The sequence below is a fragment of the Eschrichtius robustus genome, chromosome 21 (assembly GCF_028021215.1).
Source record: "Eschrichtius robustus isolate mEscRob2 chromosome 21, mEscRob2.pri, whole genome shotgun sequence".
Classification (NCBI taxonomy): domain Eukaryota; kingdom Metazoa; phylum Chordata; class Mammalia; order Artiodactyla; family Eschrichtiidae; genus Eschrichtius; species Eschrichtius robustus.
In genome coordinates this window covers 21,586,013-21,611,214 of record NC_090844.1, presented here as the reverse complement: position 1 = coordinate 21,611,214, position 25,202 = coordinate 21,586,013, and the positions used below count along the sequence as shown (strand labels likewise).

General features: G+C 41.5%; 1 protein-coding gene across 17 annotated transcripts in view; it reads right to left on the bottom strand.

Moving 5' to 3' along the window:
• The window catches only part of DLC1 (DLC1 Rho GTPase activating protein), a 416,411-nt gene that overhangs the window by 28,146 nt on the left and 363,063 nt on the right, over positions 1 to 25,202 (bottom strand). For 13 of the 17 annotated variants that reach the window (XM_068532231.1, XM_068532233.1, XM_068532234.1 and 10 more), the window contains 4 exons: positions 14,351 to 14,422; positions 9,134 to 9,215; positions 3,261 to 3,324; positions 123 to 1,546 (listed from right to left, as the gene is read on the bottom strand). In XM_068532231.1, coding sequence (XP_068388332.1) covers positions 123 to 1,546; positions 3,261 to 3,324; positions 9,134 to 9,215; positions 14,351 to 14,422 — 1,642 coding nt within the window. The other 4 variants (XM_068532240.1, XM_068532241.1, XM_068532242.1 and 1 more) reach the window with 4 other exon arrangements.

Sequence of the window (25,202 nt, the reverse complement as noted above, 5' to 3'; positions counted from 1 at the left end):
TAGCAACGTTCACGGCTGTGAAGGCCGGGCTTATTCCCATCTCCCTACACGACAAGCAGAAGCAGCCTCCTTCCGATCCCTCCCTCCTCAGACTGGATGGAGAAGGGAAGAAAAGCTCTTACCTGCTGGACCTAGTCAGGGAGGCCCCGACCCCAGAATCCCTCCTTTCCGGGATGTCTGAGGGCTCCTCGGGTTCGTTCAGTGAGTTGCCTGTGCTGTCCAGGTCGCTGGGGGTGGCTCGGTCATTGTCCACGTCCAGGTGTATCTGCTTGGGAGAGGACGGGCATGGGGAGACCGAGTCCAGGGCCGAGTCTGAGTCTCCCTCGTCTGAAAATTTCTCCGACCACTGGTTGACTATCCTCTGCATCCCCTTCACGTGGTAGAGGATGTCGTCCAGCTCGGGGAAGATGTCCTCGTTCTCCAGGTCGGCCAGGTCACCGGAGCTGGAATAGAGGATGGAGCCAGGCACGTTGTCATAGATACTCAGGCGGCTGGTCATGGAGCTCGAGGAATTGCGTCTCTTGAGTTCCTTGGGGCTGTCGCTGCTGTCTTCCCTCCTCAGGCTGATATGGCCAGGGCCGTGGAAGCTTCCAGTCCTCCAGTTCACGGAGCTGTTATTCCCCGAGGGAGAGAAACTGCCGTTGGAGAGGGCTTTGGGGAAAGTGCCAGGCTTGTGATCTTCTGGGATGTAGAACACCGCGTCCTCCGGGTAGCTCTCGCAGTTTTTAAAGTTCTGTTCCATAACGTTGTTGAACGTGGACTGGTTGAACGGATCGAAGCCCTCCAGGTACATGCCTCCCCGCTTGTTGCAGGCACTGAGGCTCCGGGTCCTGGTGACGGGACTGGGCGTGCTGACGTTGCTGCTGGTCTCGGACTGGCTGCTGCTGCTGCTGGTCTGCGTGGAGTTGGAGACGCTCCGCTTCCGCACCGCGGGGACGTTGATGCGGTTGCCGTTGAGGGCGGAGATCTCCACGCAGTTCAGCTGCTTGAGCTTCTCCTCGTCCACCCCCTCCTGCAGGACGGGCCCGCTGATGATCAGCCCCAGCTTGGACGGCACCTTGTGCTTGCTGTGGTGGGAGCCCTTGAGCTTCAGGCTCTCCATGCGTTTCAGCAGGCTGTGCGTCTTGGACTTGGTGTTCTTCTCGTGGCCTTTCACGCTAAAGCTGAAGCTGGACAGTTCCTTGGGAGAGGGCAGGCTGCAGAAAGAGTCATCGTTGCCTACGAAGGTGCCGGAGGAGCAGACGCTGGTGACGGAGTTAGTCCGGGCCGTCGCCGCGCCCCCGAGGTGGGTCGCTTGCGTGGCGAGGCTGCTGGTGCTGCTGAGGCTGCGGACAGAAGCCACCTCCTGGCGCTCGCTGAGGTCCGTCAGCACGCTTTCATGGCTGGGGGCGTTCTTCAGGTGGGGATCGTCTGGGGACCCAGGGACGGGGTCCTGCTTTGGAGAAAAGACATCGAACTCTTCAAGCCGGGACCACCTCTTGCTGTCCCTCTGGAAAGTCCATTTGGCACTGATTGCGCAAGGCTCATCCTCGTCCGAATCCTCACTCTGCGGAGACAGAATGGAGCCGCTCGTCCCCTGGGACTGGCAGGCCGCAGGGGGCAGTGTGTGCGCCAAGGGCCAGGGGCCAGGACACTGATCGTAACGCAAGCCGTGTCACTTCCCCCTTTGCATCTTTATTTTATTATTTTTAAAAAATAACCAAGATGTATGTAAAGAATTTAACAGGAAAAAGCCTGACCATGTGTTTCAAGCTAAACAGGAGTTATTTAATGGAAACACTGGGATCTATAGGCTGCCCTTTAATTGCTCACAGAGGAAACCTCTGAGATCTGTGAAAATTCCAGGCATGTAAAATATTTTGAACTGGAGTTAGCAATGGGTAGGACTCCCTCTGGTCTGCCTTTAATTTTGCTGTCTGTTGATAGTATGTGTTTATATTCCCTTTTGCAATTAAAATGGTGGTTTTCAAACACTTTAAGAAGAGGGGTAACCGAAGTCTCTAGCTACCCTAAAAGTACACAAGATCTCCTCTAACAGATTAACGGAGACACAAAGCAAGGTGAGCCATCCCATCTCTTCAGTGGGTCAGTGGGTACTTCTCAGCCTCTTACCTGTTCCTTTTCGTTCCCTCCCCCACCAACACGGGAACCAGAGTTAATGCCACAAGTGTCCTGTGACGTTTCAACCTCAGACATGCTCCTGCCTTTTAACAAGGCTTCACAAATACCCAGTCCTGACAGCACGTAACATTCACAAACACGAAGTAACAGCTCTGCTGATGATGCCTGATTTACTGGTGGGACTCAGGGTTACTGTGTGACAGACTACTGCATCAAAGCCCTTGAGGCGGGATATCAAAAGGCACAGTTCAGTGTGATGCATGTCCTTCCCACTGGTGTGGAGAATGTCCCGTGACCAGAGTTTCCCAGGACAGTGAGTGGAGAGCATTAAACGCTGACTTGCAGGCTCCTCTCCACAGCTCAGCGGGTGTGAGGTTCCAGCTCATTTGTTTAAAAGGTTTAACTCCCCCAAGAAGGCAACTTGCTGTAGGTTAGATAATTAAAATGGGTACTCTGAACAGTCAGAAATATGTTCTTTGACCAAACTTACTCCTGTTTACTCTAATTTGTGACACTCACTCCCACTACTACACCCACCTCTTCTCCTAAGATCTCGTAAGACGTCCTCACATTTCATACGCAGAAGAAAATACCATCTGAATCAGTTATGTGCCACCATTTCACTAGAATGTGCGGGATTTCGTGCCCTCCCTCTTCCTCCTCTAATTCCTTTTCTCCCTCCAAATCTCTATTATTCTTCCATACCCTACCAGCCAGCCTTCACTGCCATCGCTACAGCTTCAAAACACAGTTACTGTTACATATGGGAAGACAGAGTTCCCAAGAACTTCAGCTTTAATTTCTGTAAGGAGGCAATGCAAAATCCACCGGAATTCCTTAAGCCTCATCCCTTTAATATGTCATAGGCATTGAGCTAATGAGGCAAAAATCACAGATGATCTTTTCAGATCAAAAACAGCAGGGAAGACACAATTTATTGGCTGGCTGCAGCTCTTGGTTTCAACTACATAAGGCCACACAGCTTTTGGTAAACCTGACTGGATTATAACATTTAAAATGTCAATATTTTTGGACCACGGAAGTAAGAGTTTGAGAGACAAAATCTATCACAAAATTCATAACCCAGTTTTTGATCTGCCCCCTTTCCTCCCACCGTGCTATACATTTTATAGACTCACTCTCTTCCGATGAGGACTAATTTCCAGCTTCATCACCGCGCATTTGTTTAAAGTATTCAGACGCCTACAGAGCAAAGAAATAACATTAGCAGAGACAGGAAACCACTGATGGGTGGATAAATATTTTTTCCAAACAGCTGATGTGTTTAATCGAGTTTCTTTGAATCCATTAATATCTATAATATAGAAGAGTACTTGAAACTTCTTTAAAAAGTGAATAGTTTAAAAATATTTATGTTTCACAAGTTTTCTCATTTAAATTTAATATTACTATTTTATAGTAAAATGGCACACTGCGGTGGTTCTGTCAGGTGCCTCTTATTCCTCACAGAACAAACAACCCTCAATGAGGACAGTTATTCTTTCAACAACCCCTAGGTTGAGTCATTAGGTATCTCCACCCATTGCCAAGAAATAAAAGGCAGTGATGTCTTCTTTCACAGAAGTAGAAACATGAACAAGGAACCAAGCAGAGTTGTTGGTAAATAAAGTGTATTCTATCTCAAATCAAAATTCAAATATAAAAATAATCTCTGACAAATAATAACCTTAGACAGCCTGTTAAAAAATGCAGTAAGTTCTGTATAGAAATTTGAGCCCTCTTTAACACCCAATTCTTTTTTTACAACTTCCCGTACAGGACAGGATAATGCATGGTATAGTCGCAGGAACAGCACAAATGACTAATTCAAAAATTTGTATACTTCAGCTTCAAGGGTCAACATCTTTAAGAGTTCAAACATAAGCACTTGAATCAGATTATTCTTTGGAACAGGAGTCACATTTTTACTCTGAATATTTTTTACCCCTGCCAAAGAGTAATAATTTAAAATTAGGAAAGTAATTTAGCTTCACTGAAAATGAAGTACTTGAAAAAAACAAAACAAAACCCACCTCACTGGTAAGCAATGAAATAGCTGAAAAGAAGAAGCTCTTTACATATGCAGAAATAAATGGCACGTAAAAGTCTGAAGGACAGCTTTTCAAGCCCCAATTCTTTCTAACATCTTCCAGATGATCATCACTTAGTCTTCCTCAAATGGACCTTTAACCTATCTGCTGTCTGGTACCATCAGTTTTCCAATTTTTCCTAAGATTGCAATTCTTCCAATTCCACAGGACAAGCGCATTTAATTCACACGAACTCAAACTGACCATGAGCCCTCTTCAAGGCTCTATCTTTCTGATCCTGTTCTTGCAGTTTGTCTAACAACTTGGATGCAGGAGGGTAGAAAGAATTTTTGCCTGCTGATAAGACTGCCTTTGATTTCATAGATTATGTGGTAGCCTGCTTATAGGATAAACAAAGATAACCCAGAGCACCTATGTTCAGGAAAATTCTCTCTCATGATGGAAAGGGAAAGAAAACAAATAACTAAAAAAAACATCCACAGACATTAAAATGAGTGGATATAAAGTCCCTCTCTAAGGGGCATCCATTACTTAAATGACTTCTACCCACAGTGTTTTAGTTCTCAAATGTTTTTAAGATTTAAAGAATCGGGAGGGTCACAGCTAGTCTTAGGTCTGGGTTTCATTAATCAAACCTGTAATCAAATACCCACTTGACGTCATTTGGGCTGTAATGGTTGAGGGGTGTTTATAACCCAGTTTACTAGGCGTGGATGCCTGTAGGGGTGGGGGAGGGACTTGCTTCACAAGCTTCAGATTTGAGTCAAACGGAAAGGCCGACGGAGGTCATTTTTGTAAAGGTCAGTGTTACCTTTTTCTATCCGTAGCACCAAGCTAATGGCGCTTCGAAACTGAAGCCCAGAAGTTATTCCCCGAGGTCTCCGTGGGATTCATTTGACCCCTAGGAACCTCCAAAGTGGTGAGATGTTACCGATTTAGAGACGTTACGGACACGAGGTAGTAGTTCTGGCTTGCCGAGTCGGGGCTGCGTTCTAGGTCAGGCATTGTGCCTGGAGCCTCATGTGTGTTATTTCGTCTTGATCCTCACAACAACCCTATGGTAGAGATATTACTATTTATCTTCATTTTATAGATGAGGAAATGGGGGCTTGGAGTGGACACAAACCTTGTCCAAGGCCACATGACTAAAACATGGTGGCTCTGGCCCTCAAAAACAATACCTTCTGCATTCTTTTCTAAAATAAATGTTAATCATGATAATACATGGGAGCAGCTTCTATCCTAAGTATGGCTCCCTCCAGTGAGTGGCAGAACACTGGTATCTCCCACTGTCTGTCCAGAAGCCCTGGCCTTTCCCACCCCACAGGGCCCTCACTGGCTCAGCTCCTCAGGAATGTGTCAGTCTTATCTGCTGGGCAACTTGTACTCTGCTCTGAGGGGGGAGGGAGCACAGGGTGAGCCATCACAGGTTCAAGAGCTTTGCTGCAGGGAGCCGCAAGCGCCCTGATAAAAGCATGGCAGGCAGGGATCTGGGCCTCAAGTATTCCAAGTGAAAACAGGGAAAGCAGAAGAGAAGTGAGAAAGGAAAAAGGAATGATTTCCCAAGTAGACCTGACAAATAAAAATTGTTCCAATCCTTAAAGATATTTTTCTTGGAATTAATGCATTTGCTTTTCTTTTAATAGGACTGAAATAGTAACGTAGTTGAAATCTACTATGTGGTCAGCTGCTTCACAGAGCTTAGGCACTTCAAGGGCTGTTTTACAATAAAGTGCAGACTAGAGACGATACTACGGATATCTATTTGTCATTACATGATTATCACCTTATTTGCATAATTCTTTGCTGTACTCATAGGAGTCAGTTGTAATCCCAAAGGAAGATAGCGAGATGGGATATTTTTCAGAAGCTATAAAGAGAAAGAACATTTCATAAAAGGTATTGTAAGAGTAGGTCACAGTTTGCATTATCACCTGTATACGCTTCAAGACAAGTGAATTACTCCTCCAGTATTAATACTGAATGTGATACTCTCAGAATCTGGGCCTTATCATCAGGGTTGGATTATACAGCAAAGCTAGCAAGATTGGGACAAAAGCCAATCTCTCCAAGGAAACAAGTACGTTTACCCCTTACAAGTGTGTGTGTAAGAATGTTGGTTAGCAATCTAAATCCAAAAAATCTAGTAGTTGCATACTTACAACTTTTGGTCATTACAAACTACTGAAGACAGTATCATTATCATTCTCAAGAAAACATTAAGCTACAAGTTTTCTGCTCTAAGTAGACTATTTTAAGAGATCAGCTCCTACCAGATTTTTGACCAAAGGAGCTTTAAGATCTGCAAAAGTTGTAAGTACATGAATGTTTATAATAATCATTAAGCAGAACATGGGAGCATATACTAGTGTGTACATGGGAGTACTTCATCCGTGTGTGTGTGGGGGGGTGCTGGGGTAGGGGGTGGCAGGAAAGAGAAACCATGTAAGAATTATTTCGTTTAAAACAAATCTAAGAAAGTTTTACTTAAAGTAATAATATTAGCTATTTAATAATATTTTATTAAGGTAAAACTTTTCAGCTGCGTTTTTGTAACTATATTACCGTATATATTTAAAATCAACTGCTCAAAATATTTCAACAAGGCAAAAGATGGAAGTCTACAAAAAAGTCCGTCCGTCTAGAAAAAAACTTGACAAATGATAAGGCAAAATTTCAAACAACACTGTAGATTCAAGATTTGCTGGCCCTTTGAATTTCATGGGCTGAGAGAGTACATGGAAGAGGCCAGTCTACCAGATGAGATGAATATCACATCATCAGTTAAACAAGTATCCTCAACTACTCTGCTGACAGCTCAGGACCTGTAGAGCATTTTCAAGGAAGATGCCTGTCCCCACCTTTTTCTTCAGAACATTTGTTTAGCCCTCTCGAAGAGAAATCATTTGCCATGAGAAGTCTATTTGTGCAAACACGTGGACAGAGACCTTGGGTTTTCCATTACAAACAAGCTGATGACTGTTCCTGTGAATTCTGAACCCAACCTCAAGCCTTTCTCCACATACTCAACTCTGGGTGTCAGTTTTAGGCCTAATAATTTTTAAAGCACTTGACATCCATCACTGCATTTCCTTCTTACACTTAACCTATGAGATATTATTCTACACATAAAAGAAACTGAAGCCCAATCAGAATACACTTGCAGAATCCAAAGGGATCAAGGTCTAGTTGTTTTCAGGCTTTTCTTTTCGCAAAAGATCTAAGAGTATAGATTTATTCCTTTTAAAGGGAGGCAGCTTCTCCGATGGCGCTAAGAGCCAGTGTAGCCAGTGTAAATCACAAAGTACGGAGGATGCCCTTATCCCCAGAACAGGGTAACTAGGTTTCAAACTGATATTAAAAAAAAAAAAAAAGAAATTCAAGAATCTAATCACGATCCTTTGGGCTGCAATGCTGCAGTGATATTTTTATGACCCAGGAATTCCTAAGCTGTTGCTGCTGTTCAGAGGGCACGCTCACTAAGTAGCTTGAAATGTGTGAAATGGATGATCTGACGCAGTAACCTAGTAAATATTTCCTAGGTTACGTCTTAGGAGTGATGTCATCTCTATGCATTATCACCAACGATGAACTGAAAAGAAATTAATTCTGCTCCACAGCTAAGCATTCAAACATTTCAAAAATGTCTGGAGTAGTTTATATTCCAGATGCAGACTCTTTCCCTCCTAAACTGTGTTGGTGAAATTGTTTCATTCCAGATGACATAGCTATGATATTACACTCTAGGGAGCGGGGTGGGGAGTTGGAATTAAGTTTCTTCCAGAAAAAGTGTACATACCCTGGACATTTCTAAGCAATCATTCCATTGGATTTGAAAAGTGACAGTATTTCTGTGGTTAATGTGGCATTTTTTTCTTTCTTAAGCCAGGAGAACTAGTCTATTACTCCATTCTAAACATCCTACCTATCTTCCCCTAAAACCCCTGCTTAACTTAAGTGCTTCAAAAAACACTGTATTACATAAGAGAGGCAAAAATAGTACTTTCACAAAGCTACAACTGCTTTCTTTGCCTATAAAGGGGAAATAAATCCTGGGTGCCATTCAACCTTAATGATGTTTTTCCAAGTTAAAATTAATATTGAAATTAAAAGAAAATTGTTTTAATTTTATGATCAAATTGACAAGTGAATTTTGTCCGTGTATAATTTTTTTTCTCCAGAGTTCAGCTTTGATGGCTTATAGGTTCTGAGATAAATTCAAAGGATGATTAACTTAAAATGAATAATATGTCATGAAGAGTCAGAGAGGAGTATCAGTGTCCCGTCATTTTCTGCTGCGTGTTTTATTACTTCCATTTCGTTAAACCCTGCAAGCTGCTCCTCAGCCTGAAGATCCACCAGCACCACGAACATGGGTTTCTGACAGTTTTGTTCACGTTTCCCATCAATGCTCCTTTGCTGCCTGTCTACTTTATGTTAAAGGCTGTGCTGAGTTACTTTACAGCCTTAGTTAACCCTGTTGTTAGGACGGTGTGCCTGGGGAAGCTGAAGAGTTGCGGAAATGCTTTCCTGGAATTCAAGCAACGGCCCTCCTGCCTCTAGTCTGCCACAGCCCCTACTTCCATCTGTCCCTCTGAGCGTCATTTCCATTCAATACAACAGCGGTTCTGACTCAGCGAGGGTACCTGGCTGGGACTGCACAGTCAACTGCACTGCCTTAACCCCCCTATTCCAAGTTTCCAAACTGCCTGGACATTATCTGCTCCAGCAGTCGTATGAGCACATCCCAGGACAGTGCTATTTGAATGGCAATACTAAATGACAGGAAGTTACTTATTCTAATCAAAAGGCCTATGATTTATAATGAAGTAAATCACTATATCCATTTACGGATCAAAACCCTGACATATTTAGAACAAAAGCAATCTCATCAGTGATAAGTACTATGTTCTTTAAAAAGAAGAAAAGAGAAAGAAAACACTCAAAACATTTCCTTTTACCTGCATAGAGCCTCAATAGCATCTCTGTCCAAAAAATCATGCTCTCTCTTGACCAAGGAAATATCAATGGGGAACAGGAGATCTATAAGGAAAATAAAAACAGATACGTTTATTGAGCACCCAAGCTCTTGCCAATCTAACCCAGTTTAGCAGAGGGAAAAAAACAAGGTAATTTATTGAATACTTACTGTTTGCAGGACACTTCACTCCCTATCAAGTGCTGTGGGTATGTAAAGCAGCTTAAGACAATTTCATCAGTGTCCTAAAGGAGCTTGGAATAAAGTGGTCTGCACACTCAAATTATCTGTTGTCAAAGATAAGTGGTTCAAAACACTGTTCCACCTTTAAACACATCAGCAGGCAACAGACCTCTGCTATGTAAATTATAATTTAAACCAGAATGAATACCAGAAGGATGTTCACGGTAATGTGGCTGTTTTTTCCCTCCCATGTGTGTCTTTGCTCACATTTGATCAGGGAAGAGGTCACAGAAAACTGGGCCAAGGAAACATCTAGAGAACTACGGTGGTTGTCAATGGAATCCAACCATTTGCATGACATCAAAAGCTAACGAGAATTAAGGATGTGCTATTTTTAAACAAATACTAGCACTTCCATATGGCTTTTCAGGAGTTTATATAACTCCCACTAAAACAAAAGGCCAGCTCTAAAGCAGCTGTAGAACAATGGAATCCCAAATCCTTTCATCCTTGGAAGAGTTCACTACTCTAAGAACACGTAAGTTATATTAAAATCGAAAAGCAAAAAGGGGGGAAAAGTCAAATCAATGAAAGAATTCCCTTTTCTGTCCCTTGTTGATAAATACACTCCAGAAAGAGTAGGGAGGAAGAAGACCAGCAGCACCTCTGTGGAAATTTGCAACAGCTCTGGAATTGCCACTAGATAAAAGCAAGTTATCCCTCTTTGGTGTTCCAAGCACTTAGGGTAAATAATGGGCCTTCCTAGTAAAATGCTTATAAAATATCATGAGCAAGAGTCCTTCTATGCAACTCTGTGGGTCAGGAATAGGCAAAATAAGAGCACTGCAGGACACCAGGATTAACAGAACCAAAAAATCGCTTTGGCCCCCCAAATGGCTAATGCTGCATACTGAAACACACATGGCTATTGGTAGTTTCGGAGATGCAAGTAACTAACAATGTTCTAGTTCTGGGGTTGACTAGGGAGCACATGACTGTCCCTTATGTTTTTATGTTTTCTAACGTAGGATCATTGGTTTTACAGGATGGTATGGAGCTCCTTATTCTTGGTCATCTATTTTCCAGAGACTACACTTATGAGTACCTTTTTTTTTTTTTAAATAATGTTGAAAACTAACATAATGAGTGTTGTGGTCTATTCTTTTTTCTGAAGGCTAGCATTAGATTAGTGATCCTGTTCTCTGAATGGTAAGACAGGCAGACCAATGAAGTAGCTAGAGCCTAAAGATTTATGAAGAAATTCGTAAAATTCAGTATCACAGGATTTATCTCTTCATTACCTTATAGAACAAGTCTCTTAGGCAAATGATTAGTGGCACCACTATAGTGGCAATAAAAGAGAAGACTTAAAGTGAATGTAAACTATTAGTAAATAGAAGCAAGCCAGACTATAAAGCTGTTTGAAGGTGCTGGCAATTGTATTTCACTTTGAACAGATAACCTGCACTCTAATTATTAAAGGACAGAGCTGATATTAAAAAATATATTTTTAATACTTAATAAATGTAAATCATAAAGTTCACATGCCTGTTACGTGCATCTGAGAAAGCAACTCTGTTATTTTAGCAATTCCTAACTCAGTGTACCCAGAGCTGTATTTTACTTTCCTGATCCAAATTAACTTTAAAATTCTGTTTAAAAAAAAAAAAATTCTAGGATAGGTAGGGACTAAATTCAAGAGAAGAGTGAAATAATTACATCTTTTTTTTTTTTTTTTCAGTATTTCTCAGAGTTCTTCAGGTTAGGATTTAATCTTTCAGCTTGGGTTTAAGGGCAGGATGTTTATATTGTCAAGGACCGAAATAAAGGTAAACAGGAATCAAGGAATGAGTGGGATGGCATGTGGTGTGTGTGTACCCACCCTGCACATAGGGGTAGGATGAAGGGGAGAAATTATAAATGCTCAGAACAATGTACAGTATAACTTCAAAAGTAGGTTTATGCTTCAAAAGACTTATAAATGTCAAGGGACCCCAAAATGTAACTTGTGAAAATACAGTCTGCATTTTAGGATTTGGAAAGACGTAAGACAGAGACCGGAACTGGATCTTAGCAAACATACACATCACAAGAAAGGGCTTCTTGGCAGCAAATCAACACCAAAACTTGACATAATTGAAGGAAATTTAAATTCAAAACACGAGAACAAAAGGACAGCATGTTACTACCACTGCAAATGCAATTATCTTTCCTTATCTCCAGTAGAGCTGTGAACTGAAAATCCAATAGAATGCTGATCCACACCCCACCGCCACCAAAGCTCTACTGAGAGACAGAGATGCTGCAAACGGCAACAGGTCAAAAATTCTCCCAAAGGCAGGATAAGCAACTCCACCATAATAAACATGCAGGTTAACCAAACACCTTAAAAAAAAAGAAAAAGGAATTGGAGATATTCTCTGAAATGGAGGAAGAGTAAGATATTCTACATAGTCTAACTATAAAATAATTTTAAACCCATATTCATGGAGAAATATCATACGTTCAGTCTGGGCTACAATGAGGAAGGGCAGGCACTATAAACGAGGTAAGGAACTAAACTAGCCGAGTGAGCCAGGGAAGTACAATGACCTCTGTGGTCTCGCCCCAGTTTGCTTCCGGGGAGCACCCCCACCCCCTCTATATCCCTGCCGACCATGCTAGCATTTCCAAGCTGAAAACCTGTATCCGTTCTTAGTACGGGTTCATGGCATTTGGCTCATGTGTTACAGAAGGATGCTGGTGACCACCAGCTCCAGTTGAGAGCCCACTGCCATTGCTACAGGAAGCAGCCTGCTTGTCATCATGCTAGAAGGACGGAAGAGCAAAAGACACGTTTTAAAATCACTATTTATTGTGAGAAGAGTTGAACATCCCTGGTGAAAAGACTGAAGTGACATCATTTAACCTGGATCTTTCAGCAGTTTTGTCACATCATGGCTAAATGTCTCCCAGCATCTCCTTCCTCTTAAGTGATAAAAAAAAAAAGATGTATTCTTTAAATGTAAATTAACCAATATTACGCTTGCTTTTTGAGATTTTTGGCAATTTCTTTGAGGTATGAACTGTTTTATTTCTATGAAATATGAAGTGTCTACCACAGTGGTGGGCATCCCTGTTGGTGCAGAATTAATACTGGCTTGCTGATTAGCTGAATGGATGGCTGGATGGATGGAGGGATGAATGGATGAATGGATGGATGAATGAGGGACACCAGGTGCTGTCATCTCGGTAGAGTTAAGGAAACAAAGAATGCTCAAGTTGGAAGAGGCCTTGGAAGTCATTTATTCTCAAGGTAGGAGTCACTTCACTATCCACCCAACCTTGGCTTGAAAATCACCCATAAAATAGAGCTCACGAGTTCACAACTGTAGCTTTTTTTAAATGGTTTCATGCAGAGAACAGTCAGCCTCCCTTTTAAATAAACAGCCTCTTCCCCTCGCCTTGCACAGAGCACACTGCACACCCTGGCAGCCTGAGGCTCAGGGCGTGAGCGAGACTCAACGTGCTCGTCACCCCCGGCCTCAGCATCTGAGCGATGCCCAGAGCGCTAACGAGAAAACGAAGAACTAGTAAAAAGTCAGCCTAGGCCTTGATTTTAAAAAAGAGGTCCATTTTTTCTTAATTAAAAAATCGAATAACATAGGAGAAATAATATTCATCAAATGGCAATCTATGGAAAAGTGAAAAGCCTAATGACAAAGTGGAGAAAGATATCTATGACACATGACCAACAAAGCCTTGGTATTTAGAATAAAGAGCTCTTATAAATCATCAAAAAAAGCACAATCAACTCGGGAAAAATGGGCAACAGATATTTCACAGAAAAGCAAACATATATGGCCAGATGACACAAAGAAATGTGCCTTATCGTTAAAAATTAGGAAAATGGCAGTCAAAATCCATAAGATATCATTTTATATCCATTTGATTGGCAAAAATTAAAGTCTGACAATATCAAGGGTTGAGAGCATGTGGATTGACAGGATCTTTATATATTACAGGGAGGAGTGAAAATTGGTACAGGAACTTTTGAAAAACTTGCATTATTAAGTTGAACATACATCTCTATCACCCAGTAATGCTACTCTTAGGCATACACGCAAGATAAATTATTTCACGTGTACCGCAAGAGTGCAAGAATGTTCCCAACAGTACAGTTTATAAAAGCAAAACAAAAAAACCCCAAAATGCCCACCAATCAGAGTGTGGATATGATAAACTGTGGCATATCCACACAATGGAGTATTACACAGCAGTCAAAGGTGATGAACTATGAGGACACACAGTACAGAAGAACCTTAACAATAATAAATGAAAAAATTAAATCATACAAGATTACATAGAGCATGATACCCTTTTTATAAAGATAAACAACTTTATAAAAATATTTATTTTAGGGAAATGCAATAAAGCTATATAAAAGGAAAGCAAGGAAATGATAAACCAAGGTTTCGAGATGATGGTTACTGTGGCTAGGGGTGGCAGAGGGATGGGAGACAGGTGGGTGTGTTATTACCAAGGTCCTAGCTGTTTCGGGTGGTTGCCACACTGTTTCCTTAATGAAATATTTAAGTAAATAATAACATGTCTGAAAATAAATCATAGATCAATGATAATCATGAGGGACTTCCCTGGTGGCACAGTGGTTAAGAATCCGCCTGCCAATGCAGGGAACACGGGTTCGAGCCCTGGTCCAAGAAGATTCCACATGCTGCGGAGCAACTAAGCCCGTGTGTCACAACTACTGAGCCCGCATGCTGCAACTACTGAAGCCCACTCGCCTACAGCCTGTGCTCCACAACAAGAGAAGCCAACCGCAATAAGAAGCCCGTGCCCCGCAATGAAGAGTAGTCCCCGCTCGCCACAACTAGAGAAAGCCTGCGCACAGCAACGAAGACCCAATGCAGCCAAAAATTAAAAAAAAAAAAAAAAGTGCAAAGCTTATAAAAAAATTATAATCATGAACCAAGGATACGATTTTGCCCATTAAAAAAGAATGGCATTCCCGGCTCACCTTCATACAACTGGGCATACTGGGGGAATCCTGCCGCCCGTAGCCAATCACAAGCTTCTTTGGCTTCAATTTCTAGAATAGAACAGAGGACAGACAAACATGTTAGTCATGTATAACTCAGAGTACTTCTTCTTCCTTATTAAACTCTGGTTTTGTTATATAAGCAAAAGACGACATCTGTTGAAAAGGGATAAGCAAAAAGCAAAAAAGAAAATCCACTTATTCAAATGGTTTAGATTTTTATGCATCTTTTCAGACTTTAAAAAAATACATGTAATTATCCATCTTTCCTTTAAAAAACAAAAAATAAAAATGGAGTCCCAGCGGTAAGTTACTCTGTGCTGCTTCTGTGTTCTGGTTACAAATGATTAAGAAAATAGGGCTTAATGAGAAAGTTGAAGAAGGATTAAATAATTAATTTTAGGCCTAGATGGCCTAACTTGCTTTACTTTTCACATCAATAAAAGGCCACCAAGTACATCTGACACCCTGGAAGAGCACTAACTTGACCAAAGGGACTGAGCTTCTGCCACCCAATGGGATGCGTGTAACTGCCCAGGGGCTGGGAAGGTGTGCCTTTGGGTGCATCAGGCAGTAAGAGAGGCCTGGGTGGTCAGGGGCCCTGGAGGGCATTAAGTCAATAAACCCCACAATCTTGGCAGGCTGAGATGCCTAATAAAGCTTCTACTTCCCCATGGTTAACATCTTGTAGATAGTATTGATAAACAGAAAGGCCAAGAGCAACTGACACACTGGTGTTCAAATTCACTCAAGCACTTATTTACAATCCCGTTAAAACTGACTCACAGAGGAGGTCTGCACAGTCATTAGTTTCTCAGTTTGCACAAAGAATATTCTTTCAACCCTCTTCCCACCTTCCTCAGACCATTAGAGTACTTAAGGTATGTAAGGCTATTCACTCATTTATAAATGTCTCAACATTGCTTAATTTATTCCAGATTCAAATCTTCATTATGCATCTCTTCTCTGAGTCAGATAGGAGGTGGACAGTCCATCATAGAGAAGTATATATATGTCACTTTTGTCTAGTAACTTTATAGTTTCAGAGCATTTTTTAAACTATTATTTTATGAGTTCCTTGAGTCTTTAAAGAAAAGAGAATTAAGAACACTCAAATTCATTAAAGCAAGTAGGAATGTCCTTATTGAACGAACGTGCCAAAGATAAAAGCCTGCTGCTATCTTCTGATGAGTTAGTTAATACCCAAACAAAAACAATTATGGCAGCAGAGAAGCAATAAATGACATGGCAAGGTTTATTACTTTCATGAATCTTTTCAGTGTGGCGATGAAAGTAGCATCATAAAACACAAGATTCAGAACTGAATTCGGGGAAGAAGGATAGAGTGACATGAATGTGTAAGAATCTCAATGTTTGTACTAAATCATAGAATTGTCCAATGTGAATTACCTGCGTTAACATTTTTTCATGTATTTATAACCATACCTTGTTTCAGAAAGGAATTAATGAAGCTTTAAATAAAATCATAAAATAAACATTTTCCAGAGAACTATATTGCTGGAAAAACATATAAAAGCTCAACATTTTATTTTAAAGGATGTGGAAACTACTTTTTTCTCTATCACCATGGCCCTCGCTCAAAGATAGATATGGAAAGAAAAAAAGCCAAGTGTTTTGTTTTTTAAAAGTATTTTAAATATCTCACTTCTTCTGACTATCTGGAGGTTATTTCCATTGAACACATTGTTAGACATCGAACAATAGATTGCTAAAAAGTAAATGTATTCGCTTTCTAAATATTTTACTTAATAAGTGGTGAGTAGCCAGAAATTCTCAACGTCCACCCTTTCTGGCCTATATTCAGATATGACAACAGATCAGTGCACATGCGCATGTGCACACACACACACACACACACACACACACGCCTTAACTGGACACAATTCTCCAGTCAGTATCACCACCTATTTACAGAATGTTCCTGATTTCTTATTAAAATGGCTTCATGCCAAGAGGCACGAAAGCTATAAGGTATTATTTTTCTAAAAAACCTTTAATTTATATAATACTTTACAAATCACAAAGTGTTTTCACACATATTACTCACTTAAGGCCCCACGTGACTTCAGGAACACATAAATGCCTACTGCTGTGTTGTCATCCTTATTCATTTTCCACCACTACAAAAAGAAATGCCCCCAAATGACCAAAATTGATCTAAAAAGCTGTGTTCACACAGCCACTCTTCTTAGGGCCACTTGGTTAGAAAGAAATGATGTGAACAGGCCAAGGTTTGCTTCTTCAGCAGATAATTTAATGAAAGGTCTACAATGGCTAAAAAGCAGCACTTCCAAGAACTACAGAGATTAGTAATTTTACCTGCCTTTCCCTTTCCCTAAAATAGATGAGAATGTCTTTCTTTTAGATATGAAACCATGGGAAACAGACAAGCCTGTATCTAGTTTACATTTAACAAAGTCCATTCATGAAAACTTAGGCTGCATAATAATAAATGAGAATTTAAACCCACTGTTTCTATAGAAATCAGAATTAGAAAATTGTAAAAATTGTAAACAGCTGTCACTGATTTTTTAATAAATGAGACAGTTACTGACTTCACTCCCACCCCTTTCCAGTTACCAAGTGAAAATGATAACGATCTAAGTACTGATTTTTAAAAAATCAGTATTTCCATTTTATTTAACATGAAATGAACCTATGTCTACATTCAGGTCAGGTAGGGATTTACCCCTTCTAGTTCCCTAGATCCAGGCCACAACTTTGACTCTTATCCTAACTGAAACTCCAAGTTTCCAATTCTCTCCTCTCTGAGACTCCAGCCACCAACCCTGTCTCATCAAACTTCCTGCATTACAGTTTTGATCTCGTCTCTCCTGCAAAAACTTCCCTGGAGCTCCACTGCTTAGAAAATCAAGTCTAAACATTTCCCTAGGTTTTCAAGGTTCTCCATGTGGCATCCAAACGAATCGTTCAGCTCCCTGTACTCCCTCCATACCCCAGCCAAAGTAAACTTGGTCCTTCCTCATCTCCCCACACATCCCTGGCTGGAAATTCTCTCCTATCCCCTCATTATCCTTCAAGGCCTAGCCCAAGCGCCACCTCCTCTAGGAAGTCTTCCCAGATGCCTCCTGACAATTCTGTCAATGGCTAACTTTTCCTGAGCACTGACTGTGCACAAGGCCCAGTTTAAGTACTTAAGGCATATGAATTCCTTGACGCCTCATACTGATCCTAACACGTGGGTTGCGAATATCATCCCACATGGGTTGGGAATATCATCCCCAAGATACGCAGATGAAGAAACAAGTGGAGAAACAACCAGCTCTCCTAGAAAACAAGCTTCCTTTCCATTCAAATGTCCTAGTGAAAAAGAGAGCTAAGACGTGCAGAAATGAGCAACACCGGAATTTCCTGAAAAATTACGTAACAGTGAACAACATTTAAAATATTAAACAGGGCTTCCCTGGTGGCGCAGTGGTTAAGAATCCGCCCGCCAACGCAGGAGACACTGGTTCGAGCCCTGGTCTGGGAAGATCCCACATGTCGTGGAGCAACTAGGCCCGTGCGCCACAACTACTGAGCCTGCGCTCTAGAGCCCGTGAGCCACAACTACTGAGCCTGTGTGCCACAACTACTGAAGCCCACGCGGCTAGAGCCTGTGCTCTGCAACAAGAGAAGCCACCACAATGAGAAGCCTGTGCACCACAATGAAGAGTAGCCCCTGCTCGCCGCATCCAGAGAAAAGCCCGCATGCAGCAACGAAAACACAACGCAGCCAAAAATAAAATAAATAAAATTAAAAAAAAAAATTAAACAAAACCAGGTAAATGTTGCATTACTGCTGTCACTTTAACTCCCCATGCCTGTTTTTGGAGGCCTCTAACCAGTTCTCAGGGTGTGACTTTTCCTTCAGTGGTCGAATGAAAAACTATCAGGACGATTTTTAAAAAACATTCCCCACCAGGCAGAAGTGCCACCAGAAACTGAAAATACAGTGGAAATACAATGACACTTTTAGACTTGGGTTTTCTCTTAGCAAACAACAGACAAATGTGTGAAGGAGGAAACAGGAAATTTTTATTGGAACCACCTTTAATAATTAGTTTTATTAGATGAATGAGGTTCAGGACACTTTTGGTGTAAGGCTTGGGAACCATTAGGCCATAGTTGCATGCTTCCTGGCATGATGGGATGACCCTATCTTCCCCTTACCTCTCAACAGTAAGTTAAACAGAAATTCCCCAGCCCCGTCATCGTTCCGCTGAACTCGCTGATCTTACCGGTTGAGCAATGGTAATCGGGTCGAAGCAGGATGTGATTACTTCCATCTTCCCTTTGCTCTACCTTCACAGTGCGAACCCTCATGCTTACTTCCTGCCTTCTTTGCAATGTGCTCCTGGAATCAGGGCTCAAGGCAGATGCTACATGGACTTTACCTCTTAAATAAAATTCTAAGGAATTGGAGGAATGTAAGAAAATTCAAACATTTTCTAGATTCCTTGGATTCCCCCAACTATGGCAGACTTGCGGGCAAAGATCCATAGAAATGTTGATGTTCTTACGGCCATGGAGAAGCACGTCAACTGTGTGAAGGCAGGCAGGCAGTGCTTTCTGATCCACACCAAGATTCCTGCCCTGGTCACAAAAATTCCTTCAAATGGAAGGAATAATTACTTCAAATGATCAGTTCTCTCGCCTCCGTTAAGGTGGCCAATTTTACAGGACTGCCATTCAGCTGGGCACCAACAGCCTAACTTCCCAGGGCAGGTGGCTTTCACAGGGCAGAGAAGCAAACCACAGCCTCAGACACTTGATCTCAGTGGCTCTGAGCCTTGGATCCTAGTAGGCATCACCTTGGGGAGCTTTCTAAAACCCCCCACCACTATCCACTCCCAGGTATTCTGATTTTCTCCGTCTAGGGAGGGCCCAAACAGCATCTTTTTAAGAAAGCTCCTAAGTAAAGGTAGCCAGGATTGGGAACCACTGAACCAGACAACATTTCTTTGCATGTCTTCATCCCAGACTCTTTCTTCCCCAATTATCCTAACAGCCTTCCAACTGAACTCTCTGATAACACTTGCTCCTCCCTGCCCCCAAGAAATCTATCCTAGTCCAAAGGGTTCCTGAGCCCGGGACTGATTTGTATGAAATACATAATTCATTATGTCACTCCTCTGCTTAGAATTCTTCCGTGACTCTCCACTGCCTTTCACATACAATACAGTTCCGACTCCTCAGCAGACCCACAGCCGTCTTAACTCGGCCTCTGCCCAGCCATTCCGCTCCTGGAAGGTCTCCAAATGCAAGCTCTGCTCCCGTCTTCCTGAATTCCTTGGGGTTCGCAGGATGCATATGCTCTCTTAACACTTCAAGTTCTTCATCTCTTCTCTCTCCTGCCGCAAACAAATTCCCCCTCTGCACCCCATCAACCCCTCTCCCCCACCTTCCTCAGTACGGTGAGGTGCAAATACCAGAAGCTTCTTAATTCATTTGTATATCCTGAAAGACTACTTTTTCCACATTGGAAGCACACATACATTTGTTTGAAGGAAAACAATCCATTAAAATTTCCCTTTCTTCAAAGACAGACTAAAAAAACTACAACTTAAACCCCTGTCTCTTTGCAATTAATAAAAATAAATGTTCAACACATACACTGTCAAAGACTGGTTATCGGGAGTTACCTATGTAAAGTGAATTCCTGGTTGGGCTAAGTCAGATAGCACAACGTATATATTAATATTTATTAAAATCTTCTGTTATCTAATCACAGCAAAGATTATGACTAGCCACTAGCAACATTCCTACCCTCAGAAGCCTAAAAAAATTCTAAACATTTGCTGTGCCTATTCTGAAAGAAACCAGTTAGGAAGCTTTTGGAAGACTGGTCAATACTAATTCAGTTTCTAGGCCATTTGGCCTCACAGGAGCTGACCCCAATCCACCTTTAGATATATTCTAGTACAGCCACACATTTACGTGAAGCCAATCACCCTTCATTTCCCCCCTTAACTCAATATTTATTTATTGAACATCCACTGTCTGTGCTGCCAGCTGTGCTCAGGGACAAGCAAAGGCACAGGTTCCTGCCCCGAAGCTGGAAGCCAAATGGAAAGGTAATCCACAGCTGAGGGCATGATGTCAGATGATCCTCTACTTAGGAATGAACTGGTTTCCTAAGGGCTCTTCTGAGATCCCTGTATTTAAGTCCCAAGGGACCCTGTCTGGGCAGCACCAAAGAATCCCCACTTCACAGGTGAGAGCCAGAGGTCTAACGATGGCCGACCGTCCCAGCTCCTTCCTCTACCCCTTCTGTCACCCCGTCTACCTCGGGCTAACTGATCCAGCCTTACTGATCTCACAAACCCCATGCCCCCTTTCCTGCTTTATTTTTTCTTCTTCCAAAACATTTATTGCGTTTATTTTGTCTCACCCCTCTGCAAACTTGCAAGAGGCCAGTTTCTTTGCCTGTTTTACTCTTTGATATACCCCCAAGCACTGCCAACAGTGTAGTGCACATAGTAGTTACTCGACAAATAAGTATTACATAAATAAATAAACTGCAATGTGATTTTCTTCTAGTGAAGTGGTCTTAATTTTTCAGACCAGGATCCACCATAAGAAACACGTTTTACATTGTAACCTGGCACACACATATATGCATATGTGTACATATGCACCCATTCATGTACACAAGCACACGTGTGTATATACGCATATATAAAACTGAAACAAGTTTCCCCAAATAACACTTACAATAAGTAATGCAGTCTTACATTTTTCCACTCTATTTTAAAAAATACTATTTGTTACCTCCCAAAGCAACCCATTTGAAATACACTATTCTCACACAGCTTTTTCTTAAAGAGAAAGGAAGCAAGGAAGGAAGAAAGGAAGGAAGGAAGGGAGTGAGGGAGGGGGGGAGGGAAGGAAGAAAGGAGAGGAGAAAAAAAAGAAAAAGAAAATAGTAAACTAAAACATTTCTGTATAGTACAGAGGAGATTGTGATGTGACAAAGGAAAGACACGTATGAATTCAGAGGTGGGAGGGGGAGAGAGGGAGGGGGCTGCTTGGGCACTCATTTTAATGCTCAGCCTTTATTTAAGGAGGTGTTATGATCTTTTATATAAGATTGGATTGCGGGAGAGGGGATTTGGAATAAAAGAGAATAAGCTAAGCGGAGAGCTGGCAAAGCACAGGTGTGTGTGAAGGAATGGTACGTAGTCTCAATTTACTGTAACAGAGAACAAAGGAAGGGGAGGCATGCAGTGGAAGGCGGGTTATGCCACAGAGCAGATATAAGCATCTCCTTAGCCTGGTTCCCCAGTGAGCAACCAACACTATTTCCTCAGATGTAAAAGAGTTTTGCATCTGAGTTTCCCAAGTTCCTTCTAATAATCCATCACAGAAAGGGGGCAAAGTATGACCTGTAACAGCTCAGGAAAATAGGTCCAGGAAAGAATCCATTGCTTAGTTAAGCAGCCTTAAGAAAATAATCTCTCTGGACCGGTTTCCTCATCTGTAAAATGTGGGATTGCTATAGGCTTTGTAAATTCCCTGAGTTTCTGACTCTAAGAATTCCTTTATGCCCATTTCCCTTGCTCTCTAAGACAACCTTTGGACTAGGTTCCATTTCTGTTAATTTTCCAGATTTATCATCAATTACATGGAGACATCCTTCTTCCTTAAATTAGATCAATAGTAACTACTTTGAGTTCTCCAATTTTGTAAATTTACTGGTTTATTGCTGAAGTATCTAATTTGCTTCTTAATAGATCAATTTCTTTATTTTTCCTAAGAACCCGATGTTCATATTACAGAGAACTCAAAACCCTAGGTGTTTTTGCATATGTATATCTACAACCCTCAAACTAAAATTAGTCTTTATAGGAAGAAAATACTTCAACCCCTAGAAAACTTTGAGTTTTACTTTGTTTATTGATCCTGTACATTTGTGTTTCAGTTAATAGCACCATCCTGGCATCTACCTAACCAGTGAATTGGGGAGTGGAAAGCATCTTGGAACTTTTCATGTTTTCTCTTTACAAATGAGGAAGCTGGTCCAAAGTTTAGGTAATTTGCTTAAGGTCCAGAGCCACCCAGGCCTCACTCCCGGTTAGAGAACTTCCTGCACACTGCAGTCTTGCCTACAAAGATCACCCTCACTTTTAAATCACTAGACTGTTTTCCAGTACAAGTAAGAACTGGGAGTTTTGAGGGAGTTCTCTTTTTAAGTTTTTTTCCCCCCTCCTGCTTGAGATTTGGAGGCAGATATGTTGCTTTCTAGTGAAGAACATTCCTAGAAATAACATAAAGGGGGAAAAAAGGACCTATTTCCCCCAATGATGTGATGACAACTTAATAAATGGCTCTGCTTCGAAAAACGGAAACCTTGGGACACACAAGGCAAACCTACACCTGAGATTCTGCACAGGAGGCCACACTCTAGCAATGCAGAGTTAAATGAATTGAAATCCCCTTTGGGGATCATTTAGGTCAAGTGTTTGCAAAACACAGTTTTTAACACACAAACCGGGAAAAAGCAAGTAGCTCATACCAAAAAATATATGCCCTTCCCTTGCAAAGGCAAACAGCTCTGTATTCATTTAAGCCCAGGCATGACCAGGAGCCTTCAGGCACTCCAGACTTGAGTTGATCTAGTTATTTCCAGGAACAGAAAACATCTCCCAATGAATCAAAAATTGGCACTTACTACCCAGCACAAAATAGTCAAACTGAAATGAAAATAAACTATTAAGGAAATGGATACTGCATCATCACATCTTTCTACTTCATTTCAATCTGGGGTGGGGCAAAAAAACCTTCCATTTACACACACACACACACACACACACACACACACACTTCTAGTAATCTGCATCAAATATTTATGCATTTCAAGCCATGCATTACTAAGAAAAATGATTTGAAATAGCTCTTTAAATACTAAGTCCTTTAAAGATGATAATTGGGTAGATTAAGAAAATAATTTCAAGAAAGGAAACCATCTTAAACCAACTTTAAGGGCCTTATTTTTCTGAGCCTCATTTTTTTCATTAAGTGAAGTACATGGTTTAGGATTATATAATCCACTTCCCTTTAAACTTATTTTTCAAGGCAAAAATACCTGGTCACAAACCTAAAATAACACCTACCTCCCTATCTTCACCATTAAAGACTGACAGGCTCATCAAGTCTTTCTTTTACATATGTTAGCAAAGCTTATTCTACTAAACAACCCCTCCCCAATCTTTGGCTTTTTCCCTAAGTTCTACAGCGTTACAGCACAGGAGAGATAAAATACTGTGCAAATTGTAGTGTTACAAAAACCTTAAGTTAGAAATAAAGAGAATAGTGAGAGATTCTAAAGAAACTGTTCACTCATATTTCAGTGCATCCTGACAGAGAAAAAAGAAGATCTAGAATTGAATGAAACATCAAGTTGCCTTATCAAAGACCAATGAAAATAAAAACATGGCAGATACTGGTTAATACAAGCAGATTTTAGCCACTCCTATGTCTAACCTCAAACAGGAAACACGACAGGCAGACCGTATTTTACTGTACTTTGTAGATACTGCAGTTTTTACAAAATGGAAGGTTTGTGGCAACCCTGTGTTGATCAAGTCTATTATTGGGGCCACTTTTCCAACAGCATATAAAAAAATTAAGGTATGTATATTGTTTTTTAGACATAATGCTATTGCACACTTAATAGACTACAGTATAACATAAACATCACTTTTATACGCACTGGGAAACCAAAAAATTCATGTGACTTGCTTTATTCCTGTGGTCTGGAACCGAACCTGCAATACCTCCAAGGTATGCCTGTGTTCAATGTGACTTTCTCAGTTTTGTGCGAAAGGTGTAAGAAAAATAAGTATTACTGTTTTCTAGGTGAGCTAAAGAATTATTTTCATCAAAATCGCTCATGACACCCAGCCCCCCAAACACACAAAATCTACTGGTCAAAATGTGACTCAGGTCCATCTGTTTAGTTTAAGAACATTACTGGTTTTATAACATACATTTTTCCTACAAACACATTAAGATCCTTATTTTGTTGTTTCCCCGTTTTGTTTACACATGGGGGCAGGAAGGGGTCTGAAGTTCCATTCAACTCACATATGACCTTGGACTAGTCATTGAACTTCCAGGCAACTCAGCTGCCCCGAGTAGGGAAGAGGCAATGTTTTTCCAGGCTGCCTTTGCAAAGTTCTGGAATTTCACATGGAATGACTTTTACAAATGCATAAGCACAATACAAGATCCCTTTTTGGTGCCACACAGTTTGAAAAAGGGAGTTGTGAGGAGATGTCCTTTTATGAGTTGATGATTTCTCCAAACTCAGGAGGGCAGGTGAAGATGATTTCAGAATTTCTGCATCTTCTATCTACTTCTTCACCTGAGTGTGACAACGGGCATAGCAAGGCTGGACTGCACCTCCCAGGTCCCTTCCTCTCTGGCTTCCTAAGTGCTGCAGCCTGGGAAATGCTACAAACTCAGGGTGTGGAAAACTTTTGTCCCTCAGACATCCTCTAGAGACTCCTGCAAGGAGGAGGAAGGCGCCTTTCTGTCGAGCTGCAGGAAGCAGCCTCCAGCCCTCTCCACAGGACACTCAGAGGTGGGGCAGGGAAGAGAACAAAATGTGGATGGGAGGTGTCAAAGGCATCTGAGGACTCCATGCACTGACCTCAGCCGTCAGTTCGCCTTTGATTTTTCTCCTGGGGGTGGGAGGGGGTAAGACGTGAGAAGCCCATCAAGTTGAGGTATGTGTGGACAGAAAAGGAGCTTACTTTCCACTATGAAACTCACTCTAGTAGCAGCATTTTAAAAAACAAGGATG